Consider the following 13,545-nt stretch of genomic DNA (forward strand, 5'->3'; position numbering starts at 1 on the left):
CAGTCCTAGCTATGCGGGAGGCTGAGGTAGGAGGACTGCTTGAGCCTGGGAGGCAGAGGTTGCAGCAAGCTGAGATTGTGCCACCACACTCCAGCCTGGGCAACAGAGTGAGACCCTATCTAAAAAAAACAAAAAAAAAAAACAAATAGTATATATTAATATTAATATAACCTCCAGTTTTACTGAAAAGAGTGTGTGTGTGTGTATACTAGAAATTAAATACGATTATATATGATCAGCAAAATAACAGCGCTCTTACTTCTGGGTAGAAAGAAGGATTACGGATAATTTTTCTTCTTTTTATTTGCGTGTGTTTTCCAAATTTCCTACGGTGAACAAATACTCTTTTATACTAAAAACTGTTTGTTTGTTTGTTTGTTTTTAGAGACAGGCTTCTCATGTTGCCTGGGATGGTCTCAAACTCCTGGGCTCAAGCGATCCTCCCGTCTCCGCCTCTCAAAGTGCTGGGATTAAAGGTGTGAGCCACTGCAACAGGCCAAGACTTTATATTCTATATAAAGCCTCTCATATTTGTGGTTCATGTTTGGAACTTTTACTTTTTTTTTTTTTTTTAACATCTCCCTATGTCCCTAGTACGTATATACTTCACCTAGGTCAAAAGACTTCCTCCTGAGAAGACATTTGTGGAACCTCCCTGAAGGCCTGTCCCTCAAGGGATGTGATGCTCACTGCTCTACAGAGAAGTCAGTCACAGGGTCTTCCTGCCTCCACACAGCACTTCGCTCCGGAGCTCGGTGGCTACTATGTCCCTAGCCTAGTAACTGTTATTACACGTGGGAAAGGTGAGGCCGACTGGACTACCCTACTCTTTACCTGGCTGAAAACCCAACTGTTAAGCAGAGACTAAGAGCTCCACAGTCCCCATCAGCAACAGGGAATCGGCTTTGTTTTCTATAAACAGACAGGCAAGAAAAACGTTCAGGTTAAAACACAGTCCTCAGAGGAAGGAAAATAGAAACCAGGCAGCGGGGAATGCTTCATATTCCTACAAGTTTTTTTTTCTAAGTTAACACATGGTGTCTGCTTCTCTCTAGTCACCTATTTATCACTCTCCTCCTTAGAGAAGGGAAAAAGCCCTGGCTGTTTTCCTAGTGCAGAGTTTTGTGGTGGGGCGGGGGGGGGGGGGGGTGGAGGAAGGGGGGAGAAAGGAGGGTGCTTTGAGCATGATGCAAACCATTTGGAGCCGAGTGAGAGCACTGCCAACACAAGCTGCACTATTTAAACAAGTGAGGAAATGATCGTATATACAACATGCCAGCGAGCACACACACACACCAAAGGAAGTCGAGAGCGCTTTTTTTTTTTCAGGACACAGAGCTGGATGTCAGCGGCTAAAAGGTCGATATTTTCCCTTAACACCCTTCTCAATGACTTAATCATGTTCCATTTGCACAGAAAACTTCCCAAGAATAAAAAAGTCTGGAGAATTAAGAGGAGGGGCAAATGGGGAGGGATGTTTGGCCTGGGGCTGACCTTATCCGAGGTTTTCTCCACGTAGCAGGGGTCCTGAGGGGCAGCCAGCAAGGGGACAAAGCCCGAGAGAAGCCGATCCTCTTCCAGGATAAGAAGGGTGAGGTCATCATCCGGGTCCTTGTACAGTGGCACCTCAGACTGATTCACTGCAGTCAGTATGTTACAGAAATCAGCCAGCGTCGACCACACATCCACAGCAACACTGTGAGAAATAAGGTAAGAAAAGAGCAGCTCTAAAGAGGAGCCAGTAAAAAAAAGAATTCTTAGTACTTGTGAGCAGGGAAGTACTTGCAGCAAATGTTGTCTAGGCTGGCATCTGCCAGGAAAGCATACCCTAAATGGGAGGAAACAAAACTGTGCCCAAGGCAGCAATCTAAGGTATGTGTATGTGGATCTACACAAAGTTGAAATTGATTAGGGGGAGTTTGTAATCCTCACCAGAGAGGAAAAAGAATTTAGAGAATCAGTTGCCTAATGCAGGGTCCTGTCATCTTTCCAGACAGTGTGCCTGAGACGCTTACTCAAACACTCTAGACACCCAGTGCCTGAGGCTGCTCCCAGAATTCCCCACTGCTGTCCAGCCAAGTATATGCCATACTGAGCACCAGCCTCTCCTCCCCCAGCCACAGCCATGGCGGGTCTAGTCACAATACAGCAAGAGTCATGCAGGTTTTCCTCCTATAATGCTTTAGAAATCTCTTCCCTACACATAGGCAGGCAATCAATCAATCAATCAATCAATCAATCAATCAATCAAACAAAAACCTCATTCCTGGCCCATCAAGATCCTCACAGGAAGGTAAAGCCTCTTACACACTTCATTGGCGCTGTCTCAGCCATTCCATGCCTCTCCTTTCTCTCATGTGTGGAAGGTTAGATACAGGGTGACCAACCATTCTGGTTTGTGTGGGACTGTCCTGGTTTTAGCACTGAACATCCCCAGAAACCCCCCAGTCCTGGGCAAACTGGGACGGCTGGCTGGCTCAACTGTGTATCACCAGGTCCTGGTTGAACCTGAGAAGAAACTTTGAAACTGTGAAGTCTGGCTCTCCCTAATTAAAATTTCAGGGTAGAATTATAAAAAAAGAGGTTCATTTCTCTGTTACCATCACTTGTCAAAAATCGACTGTGGGGCAGAGTCCTGCTTTGGTGGGTGTTGAGGATCCATAAGGCTTTTTTTTTTTTTTTTTTTTTTGCCTACCCAGGGATACTACAAATTGTGGTAAAGACATAGGGCCAGCCAAGGCTACAGACGTGGCTTTCTTCTCCACGGAAGCACCTAACTAGGAGTCTGGAACAGATAGTGTCCTATGGATGCTAAGTTTTACTCTAAAAGAAGAGAGATCCATAGGAGAATTACAAAGACAAGCTTCACAATTAGATTCACAAGCTAGAGTGGCAAGAGGCAATATGTAAAGAGAGTTGTACGAATCATCCTGGGCTGGGTGTGGTGGGCCACGCCTGTAATCCCAGTACTTTGGGAACATGAGAAGGGAGGATCACTTGAGGCCAGGAGTTCAAGACCAGACTGGGCAACACAGTGAGACCCTCTCACTAAAAACAACCAAGAAGAATCATCCTGGAATCTCCCCAGTGGAGTTACTGCCTATGAGTCCTACTAGGGAGGGGTCTCAGATCTAAGCAATTTGTTTCTCTTGGAGACTAAGAATCTTCGGGAGATGGCAGAAAAGAAAGCATTCGAGGCACATGCCACTGAAGGTGACAGTGGGGAAGAAAGTGGAGCAGAGGGATGGGAACTCCCTGACTGGCTCCAGGTGGAAGGAGGCTGCACTGGTTTATTTACTGTAATCATTGCACTAGGAAAAGGCAATGAAATGAAACATCTTGTTTTCAAGAGTGTCCTGGGAACCAGGCAGAACACAGCCCCATTAATCACACAACGGCACATAATCAACACACGTGTACTGCAGAAGTAACTCGCTTCACAGGCTTTACCCAGGAAAAAGAACATGTTTGGGAAGAATCACCGGAGGGACGAGTTTTCGAAAGCCTCTCTCAGCGCAGACACCGACAACCAGACTCATTCACAAAGCTCCATCTTTTGGCTCAGCCGGGTTTGGCTGTCAGAAATGTTTAAATATGGAAAAAAATAAACAGTTGCAACACGTTTCTGTGCAGAGATCTGCCTGAGCTCCTTTGTGATGTAATGGGAAACGCGGCATTCAGGCTACCAGCTGTAGAATAAACAGAACTTCGAGGGTTAAAAGGAACTGAACTTTCCACGACCCCATCTGCAGAGAAGAAAATAATAAGAGGAATGATGCACTGCCCCACAGCCCTGATAGTTTATCCTCCGGTCCGGCTGCGGAGACAAGCACCGGATGTGATAGGACTGCTCAGGGCCGCCTCCGAGGTTAGTGCTGCCCATGGGAGACGCACAGGGAGGCTCTTCCAGTTCCCCGCTTCCTCCCCCAGTGCCCTGCTGGCCACTTGAGCCCACTGCCTGAGTCTGATCCCACAGCACTGGTGAGCTTTGGCCAACAGGCACTGCTCGGCTGCAGAGCAGCAATTTGGAAAATAAACAGGAAAGACGACAGTGAGAAGGAAGAAGGTGAAAAGTCTCCCAGCTGAATTTTTGGCTTGGGGGCCCTGGTTGGTGCTGCGCAGGTCAAGGCTGCGCAGGACGTAGCTGGGGGTTGGGGGTGGTGTGGGCAGCAGCATCCCCAGCCAGAGAGAGGCGGCCGAAAATTACCCACGGCTGCCACAGTGGGAGGCCCCACATCCCTCTCTCATCCTCCCACCCCTACCATCTTGGATCCAAGATGAAGAAATATGTGGTACCATGTGGTTCTCATTACCATGCTCTCCTGTCCCCTAAGGCTCAGATAAACCAAAACTGACTCCTCCCAGAGACTGTTGGCCACCACTAGGGACCCCTGCCCACATATGCCTTTTTGCCCATTACCACCCACCTTGTACCAAAACCTTAAGACTCACTGCAAAAATAAGGTGGCTGAGAATCCCTACCTCAATGTTGATTTGTAAGACAGCAGCTGATGCCAAAAGACGTAGGGAGTGCCCAGAGTTCCCAACTCAGAAATATAAATAAAAGTGGTCCAAGAGCCAAGCTAGACTGTGCAGAACCCAGGAAATACACAAAGTCTTCAATGAGAGGTCATTTCTACTCTGGTTAATTCCGACTGGTCTTGTACTCTGGTTGTGAGTAGCTGCCTTCTTCTGGTGTTTCAGTGGGATCACCCAAACTCAGTTCACATTCATGTCATCAGTTATCTCCTTTCATCAAACACCACAGACATGAACACAACTACCCAGAGACCCACGGGCTACACAGTGACTCTCTACAGGAGTGAGGGAGTGTCAGGAAACTCAAAGGAAGAGGTGCTTTGAAAAACCAGGTGAGATGTCTGAACTCAAAAGTTAAGATATTTGTAAAAGGATGAGGTAATTCCTGGAAGCTGGGCAACATCACCTCAGCTTACCCCGATCAGGCCTTTGGGCTGGGAGGTCAGTTTTGTGGGTGAACATAGGATTTCCTGTCTGTAGAAGGAGAAAAGTTTAACATTTTCCTGCTTTAATTCCTCATCCCAACCAGGAGCACCTTCTAACCTTTACCCGACAGCAGTCCTTCGATCCTATGGATTCAAGGTTGGCCTGGGCCAAGGAGCCAAAAGTCAAATTCGGGTGGGGTGACGATCTGTAAAGAGCTGCCACTCTTTTGGAAGTGCTTGGGAAATAACTTCCCAAAAGGTTTCCCAAATAATCTCAAACAACTTTTGATTCTAAATGGACCCTCTAGAGTGCTGTGGGCTCAGGTAGGTCCTTCTGGTTTGTTCTGGTTCAATGTACATTTTGGGGAAATTCCCAGAGCCCACAATATCCCACTAAAGTTAGGGTGGATTCTTCCCCAAACAGACACAAAGCAGCCAAAGAATATGAAACTGGGTCCAATGAGCCTGTTTATGGCTCCCAGAATGATGGCCAGGGAGTCTCTCAGCAGCTGTGATGTGATTAGTGAGCAGGGATCAGCAGTTGCAAGGTGACCCACTGGCCCAACCCCACAGAACACACCACACACCAGCACAGCAGACCCCTGGCTGGAGTCTGAAAGCCAGATCCTAGTTTGGGACAAACCAGCAGTGACTAGTTACAAGTATGCACTCAGAACCAAGGCTCACTTGCTTCCCTACAGACATGCATTCACTTAGTCCACCAGGAAAGGAAAAAAATAAGAGTTAATTTACTTTTTATTGCCTCAGAATTCCAAGGTTTAATGTATCTGTCAGTTTGAGTGCAGTGCAGCTGCTGGCCGATACAATGCAGCCCAGGCCAGCCCAGGTGACTGGGGAAACACATTTCACAGAAACAAACCAACACACACTCCTGGCTGGTTGTTTGGGGGATATGGACTCGGGGAATCAGATTAACCCTTCAGGCTGAGGTGAGTTCTGCAAATAGCCATGGAAAGGCGGCTGAAGTCCAGGGAACTGAGAAGCCCTGCTCTCAGACGGGCCATGGGTTTCTCTGTTCCTAAAATGTGGCTTTTCTCACAGGAGAGGTTATCCAACTGCAGCATCCCCTGACAGATTAAGGAATGCCAGGTGAGACACGTTAACTACAGTAACCTACCTTCTTGCCCAGAGCTCAGAAACGGACTCTGCCAGCTTCACAGGGAAGGGGTCAGGCAGGACTTTTTCTGAAAGCTCCACCGGGGCAGGACTGAGAGGAGGAGAGAGTCTGAAAAGAGCGGAGCACTAACGCCTGACCAAGACTCAGTCCATCTTTCTGGCAAGTCTAAGGAGGACGAAGCACTTACACACTCCTTCATATTTTACTGGGGGAACAAGCTGACTGGTGATTAATATCAAGTACAATGACCCCACGTTACAAGCCTGCTGGGGCCTGTGGAGGTGGCCATTTCCTGTGTAATACCAGCTTGTTTAAACACTAGCACTCAAACTCCACAGCTGCAGAACAAACCCGGAAAGAGCTGAGTGAGAAGAAGCCGTGCATTGTGTTTCAGAGCGATGGAAGATCAGAGAAGCAGTACAGATGGGAAACAAGTTGGGTCTTCTGGTTCCTGGAGTGAGGAGATCTGGAAATACAGCCAAGATGGCACAGAAGCTAGGCACAAGGAAGCCAAAAAAGAGGACACCCATGTGGTACAGACACAAAGACAGACAAACGGCTGTAACAAGAGAACCACACCTAAGACATGCAGTATCTGCTTTTTCAAACTGTTTCCCTGTGGGCCGTTACATCCTAGCCTACAACTCTCCACACAGGGGTCAGAGGCTAACATGAGACCACTGTTGCCGTGGAGAACTTCTCACTCCACTGGAGAAAACTGCGGGAAGTCAGCAGCTAACAGCAGAAATGGACTTGAATCCAGTAAGTCTGGCAGAGTTATAAGAATAATACCTGGGCTTGAAATGGCTCAGCACGCCTCTTGGAAAGTCAAGATGTCATGCCAGCTCTGTCAGCAGCGGGCTAAGGATTTGGTTCTGGTGCCTCAGTGCTAGGTAGCTCCATAGGCCCAGGGTTGGGATGGAGATCGGGAGAATTCTATGCAGCTCCTGGAGATTTCTAGCAACAATGTGTCATCTAGATGCCACATGATACAAAGAAGAGACAAAGGTATCAAAGGTCACCATTCCAGGAGTTAAGATATGAGCAGCAAGATACCATCCTCTAAGAATAAGATGTTTACTGGGTGACTGACCACTACAGAGTATAAGACTCAGGTGAAGATAATCCCTTCTATCTTTCTCGTTTATACCAACAAGTCAACTTGGGCCTTTGGGAGCGTACTCACCCTAAATCAATTTTTCCCAAAAGGGCAAGTCAAATTCTGAAGCTTAGTCATCCTGCCCTACTGCAAGAATATAAACCTCTCCACGTTCTAAGCAGGGCAGCTGGAACCCTATGACCAGCAATAGGTCACAGTAACCTCATTCCAGGATTTCTCAAGTATCAGAGCACCTCTACCATCCACTGCCCCCAACATGTATGGGGTCGGTGCCTTATTTTATTTCCGTTCTCCAGAGCTACACTCGCATGTACAGCCTCTGTCGTGTCACTGTGGTGTGTTAAACCCATCAGCACTGTATGTTTGGGAAAGAGCAGCCCCTAGGGGATCTTGACATCTCCACGGCATGAGGGGAGCCCTCGGCGGCCCCCCTGGTGCGGATTCTCACGGTTCCTGCCTCTCCAAGCTTTTAGCTGTAACCACTCCAACACGTCTTCTTAGCTTAGCACACACTGGACCCAAATAACCTCAGCTCAGAGTTGGAAAGTACTCTCCCTGGGGTCAGCTGCTGTACCCTGCTGGGGTCAGACTGGAGCCTTAGGCCAACACCCCTTCCTCTCACAAGGAGTCCTATGGGAGGCGTGGGGAGGGGACAGGGGCTCCTGCCGTGGGAGAGATCACGTGTGCCCCACTCAGCATTTGGAGGAAGAGGAACCCCCTGGTGCCAGGCTGCAGTGCTAACGCCCCAACCCGGAGCCAGGGAGACTGGGTGGGGAGCCAGGGTAGCAAAGGGGCTTCCCACAGTCACCACCACTTCCTTCAGGGAAGTGCTGATGGACTATTACTCAGTGACCTCCTAAAATGCCCTTTTGGGAAGACGTATTAAGCGTCCTTGAAGGGGTGCCGATTAGACTTGGGATTAGTTCTTATTTCAGAGCTGCCCTATGAAGGTGAGTGAACTAGTTGTTTTTAACTTGAGAACTTCTATCTCATCTACAGAGTCAACACACGGAAGCTCCCTGAGGAAGTCAGCTTACTGCATATGCCCTACGTCTCCCTCTTTCTCCCCACGTGACAAGACCTTAGAGGGCTCCCAACGACCCTTCTCCACTGTGCTCTGTAGACTATGGAAGATGAACCATGGAAAAGCAGCAAGGACAAGAATTTCTAGAGTTTTTTTTTTTTAAACAGTACTCCAATCCAACAGTGTGATAAATGCATCCGAGCTACAATTAGGAAGATATATAGCATCAGAATGCGAAGGTCTGGGCAGCCTGGTGAAACGCGGGCTCTCCAGAGCCCCAGCTATGTTTCCCATTATGTAACCCTGGTCATGGGCAGACAGCCAGACTCCAAATGAAAAAGAGACTCTGGCTTGGCACTGGTTCTATTTTCCTATCCTCATTCGGGGTCAGCGCAGTGTCATACAGCTGCAGAGAAAGCTCTGGGGATTAAACCTGGGAAAGCCTCCAAGACTAGGACCTGGGTTCAAGTACCAGCTGAAAGCAATAAACCAACTGCCACAGCTGGGCTAGGTTTGGATGTTCTCAAAGTCCCCTGACTCTTTCACTTACTGAGAACTAGAGATCAGGATAAGTGAAGATTTGGCCTCGGCAGAGACTGAAATGAGGTAGGCTGTCCCACTGCCCTAGCCTTGCCAAAGGTCCTGGGATGCAAGGGGTCACTATGCTCAGGTTCATGAAGCCTGTAGCTCTACTACTCTCTAGCACGACTTGCTTGTGCTCACTTGCCGAAGTAGGGGCGCAGCTGCCTCTCCCTTCTCACCAGAGGCTTGGTGTGGAAGGGAACACAAACTCTGCTAGCAGATGGGGCAAGTAGATGGGCCCTCCAAACACAGCAGTCTGTTCTAAATACACCGACTTTTACAGTGGCCCCAGACCACTCTCCACATCCTGCTATAATCCTCTATACCAACAAACTCCTGGGATTACGAAGCCATTCGGTTACAATCCCTAATGGGTACAAATGGGAAATCAACTTGCTTCCATACATGCTGGCTCTAGCACACAGATCTAATAAGTGCCACAGTGAGGGAAGGCACCCATGCCCAGCAATCCTGCCCTCCTCACTCTGCAGTGCCAGCAATATTCTCATCACCACCCTGAGTGTTTCACATGTGCCTGCTACTGTGGACTTGACTGGAAGGAAGAGGAGAGAACCAAGGAAACTAATGATGAAGCCTGGAATTCCCCTCAGAGAGGGGAAGATGCTGTGCAATGATTCTCTAACTGCATAAGGAAAGAAGGTAACAATTAAAGACAGGGAGGGGACGAAGGAAGAGAGATGAAAGAAGGGTCCCTACATGTCAGAGGGACCATTTGCAAGTGGGGTTTCTGGAGGAAAAGCAAAGGGGACTTCCTCTTTGTAGGAAAAACAGGCTCTCTGGTCACCTTATCTTAGGATCAGAGAAATGTATCTTTGCAAAGAAGAAACGCAGGCAAAGACCAATGAAAGCATGCCAAGAAAGGGCACTAAACAGCAGCCATTTCCTTCCTGCTCCCTCGAGAGCATTTCCAAACCCTTCAAAACGAAGAGCAGCAAGAAGGACTTTACAAGCGTCAGGGGGGTCACAGTTTCGGCATCTACACAACCACTGGGGTGTGTTATTCTCTATGACCTTAAAAGAAAAGCCTCTTCAATCTATAAGGTCGGTGGGCACAAGATAAAGTTTGAAACCCACAGAAGCACCATACCCTTGCCAATCTCTCAGAGTAGTTACTCTGAGTATTAGGAAGCTACATGAGAATATGGGAAACAAAAGAAGGAAGGTGCAATTCTGATTCCATTTTCCAGTCCTTTGATCTGAAGGCTCTGAGGTGGGACTACCCTCCGTGGTAATCAGGCCAGGTTTGCTCTGTTGAACAGGGGCACCAGTCCTTAAATAGCCATGCTTTGGGGTCAGGCCCCAGGATAGCAAAGCCTCTCTTTCATGCTTAAACTTGCATTCCAGAGATAACCAGCTGCTGATCCTAACTGCAGAGAGAGAGAAAGAGAGCACAGGAGGAGACGTTTTTCTCTATTACACTGATCTCTCTAGCCCAGTCTGGCTTCACGAGAGAGCAAGTGGTATCCACAGCTACGGTAATGTATTTGCTGGGCAATTAAATTCAATATACTATTTGGTCAGATTTGCTCTCCTCATGAAGAAGTCTGAGAAGACTAAGCAAATATGACTCAAATGTCCCAACCCCCTCTGCCTCTCTGTAGCCCAGAATGTGAAGCCCAGCCGGGGATGGCTGTAGCTTGGACCACGTGCCTGCCTGTAGATTGAGCCCTTGCCCAAAGATGGGCAGCAGCTCAGAGCCGGCAACGAGCCATTTGCTGCAGCATCCAAAGAGAAAACAGACTCAGCATCTCAAGCAAATGAGACCCAGCACTTCCTGTGTGAGCTTTCCATTTCCTCAGCCAAACAAAAGCCAAAAAGGAGTGAGAGAGGGAGGAGGGATGAAGGGAGACATGCTGCGTGAGAGAGCTAGCAGACCTGTGGCCCAGGATCTGGGTAAACAGGGGCTGTGTGAATCCTATCTAAGCGACCGGTGGTTGTGAGGTGAGGTGACGCAGGGAAGGCCCAGGCTCCAGGGACAGATGGTCTGCCTCCCCACCCTGAGAGAAAGGAAGGGACACTCAGTGACCCTTGTGCATGCTCAGAAGCAGTGGCTTAGATACTTGGAGAACTGAGTCCTTTCTTGGCATTTTCTTCCCAAAACTGCCAACTGCCTAGTCCTCATTAGAGATGAATAGCCTGAAAAGTTTGAGGCTGTAGATGTTAACTCTTTGGGGATCACTGCTGAGAAACAGCTGTCCCCTAGCCAGCAGATCCATCAGTTCCTTTCTGTGGCCCCAGCTGCACAGCATTTTGGAAACCTAGGAGGGCCCACAGATAGGATACAGAGAACTGTCCGATGCTGTGAGTGCCGACCACACAGTGACAGAGCTAGAGGTGGGAAGGGCATGTGGAGACTGAGATTAGTAACAGTCCAGAGGTGCATCCTGAGGCAAGGACAGGGAAAAAACTGAGAAAGAAAGGAGGAAGAATCAGACTACACAGTCTACACAGAAACTGCTGGCCAGAAATTTCTGCTTTACCTTCCCTCTGGAGGTCACCCATGAGTCTAGGAGACTCACATAGCTGGTCCCCAGGTCAGACAAGCTCCCCTCCCTACTCCCCAAAAGTGCCCTCCACAGTAGCCAGGGTCTCCATAATCTATCCTCCAGCATTACTCGTCTCCAGAGAAGAACACTGGAGATGCTTGTTCTGAAACACACATAAATGCATAACACAGAGCATGAAGGAGCTTTGGTACAAAGCACCAGCTGAAGACCACACTCAGAGAATGCGGGGTAGGGGAAGAAAAGGAAGAGGGAAACGAGAAATGGCCGGGGTGAAACGGAGAAAAACAGAGACACCAAGGAAGAGTAGAGATAAGAAAGAGAGGCCCAGCACTGTGGCAGGCTGAGGCAGACTGCTTTAGTCCAGGAGATCAAGGCCAGCTTGGGCAACATGGCAAAGCCCCGTTTCTATTTTAAAAATACAAAAAAATTAGCCAGGTGTGGTGGTGCACGCCTGTAGTCCCAGCTACTTGACAGACTGAGGTGGGAGAATCACCTGAGCCCAGGAGGTCGAGGCTGCAGCGAGCTGTGATTGTGCCAATGCACTCCAGCCTGGGTGACACAGCGACACCCTGGGAAAGGAAGGTAGAAAGGCAGGAAGGGAGGGAAGAAGGAAAAACAAAGAAAGAAGAAAGAAGGGAGGGAGGGAGGGAAAAATTAAAGTGAGCAGGAGGGAGAGATGAACAGTCAACAGGGCTGAACAGAGATGGAGCCTACACACACGTACATGAAGATACAATTGTACAAACATGAACACACATAGTGACACTAACACAAAGAAGAATGTGACACATGGAACATGGACAGAGATTGAAGTCAGCAAGCTTTTTCTGTAATGAGCTGGATTGCAAATATTCTAGGCCGTGTGAACCACACAGCCTGTGGCAACTACTCAACTCTGCTCTGTAATGTGAAATCAGCCATAGACACAGTGTAAACAAATAAGCATGGTTATATTCCAGTCAACTTTATGGACACTAAAATCTGACTTTTACACAATTTTCATGAGTCATGAAATGGTACTCGTTTGATTTTTTGTTTAACCATATAAAAATGTAAACCATTATTAGCTTGTGGGCCATGGTATGCTGATCCCTGATACAGGCGCGCGCGCACACACACACACACACACAAACACAGCAGAGGCAGACAAAAGCAGAGGCAAGGAGAAACACAGAGGCAGGCAGGCAGAGACAGGTGAGGACAGACAGACAGACAGGGAGGTAGGTAAAAGGCAAGGCAGGCAGACACAAGAAGACCCACATACACAGAAATCCCCCCTCTAACAGAGAGATCCAGACTGGCACACAGAGACATAGTTACACACAAACACGGACATGAACACAGACATTCAGGAACATATACTCACAGACGCAGACACAGACATGAATGGGACCAAAGCAGACTCAGACTGACATGGACTCAGAATCAGAAAGACACAGGTTGGACATGCTGGCTCATGCCTGTAATCCCAGCACTTTTAGAGGCAGAGGCGGGTGGATCACTGGAGGGCAGGAGTTTTGAGACCAGCCTGACCAACATGGTGAAACCCCATCTCTACTAAACCCAAAAAAATTAGCCAGGCCTGGTGGCTCACACCTATAAGCCCAGCTACTCGGGAGGCTGAGGTGGGAGAATTGCTTGAACCCAGGAGGCGGAGGTTGCAGTGGGCTGAGATCATGCCACTGCACTCGAACCTGGGCAACAGAGCAAGACTCTGTCTGGGAAAGGAAAAAAAAAAAAAAAAGGCCAGACGCGGTGGCTCACACCTGCAATCCCAGCACTTTGGGAGGCCAAGGTGGGTGGATCACCTGAGGTCAGGAGTTTGAGACCAGCCTGGCCAACATGGTCAAATCTTATCTCTACTAAAAACACAAAATTAGCTGGGTATGGTGGTACATGCCTGTAGTCCCAGCTACTTGGGAGGCTGAGGCAGGAGAATTGCTTAAACATGGGAGGCCAAGGTGGCAGTAAGCTGAGGTCACGCCATTATACTCCAGCCTGGGCAACAAGAGCAAAACTCCATCTCAAAAAAAAAAAAAGGCTGGGCACGGTGGTTCACGCCTATAATCCCAGCACTTTGGGAGGCTGAGGTGAGTGGATCGCCGAGGTCAGGAGCTTGAGACCAGCCTGGCCAATGTGGTGAAACCCCATCTCTATTAAAAATACAAAAACTATCCAGGCGTGGTGGC

At 48.5% G+C, this 13,545-nt stretch overlaps 1 protein-coding gene across 4 annotated transcripts in view; it reads right to left on the reverse strand.

Moving 5' to 3' along the window:
* The window catches only part of SMG6 (SMG6 nonsense mediated mRNA decay factor), a 243,796-nt gene that overhangs the window by 113,088 nt on the left and 117,163 nt on the right, over positions 1-13,545 (reverse strand). For all 4 annotated transcript variants that reach the window (XM_037987493.2, XM_008009818.3, XM_008009817.3 and 1 more), the window contains one exon: positions 1,495-1,696. In XM_037987493.2, coding sequence (XP_037843421.2) covers positions 1,495-1,696 — 202 coding nt within the window. The remainder of the gene's footprint in view (positions 1-1,494; positions 1,697-13,545) is intronic.

The sequence above is a fragment of the Chlorocebus sabaeus genome, chromosome 16 (assembly GCF_047675955.1).
Source record: "Chlorocebus sabaeus isolate Y175 chromosome 16, mChlSab1.0.hap1, whole genome shotgun sequence".
In the NCBI taxonomy this organism is placed as follows: domain Eukaryota; kingdom Metazoa; phylum Chordata; class Mammalia; order Primates; family Cercopithecidae; genus Chlorocebus; species Chlorocebus sabaeus.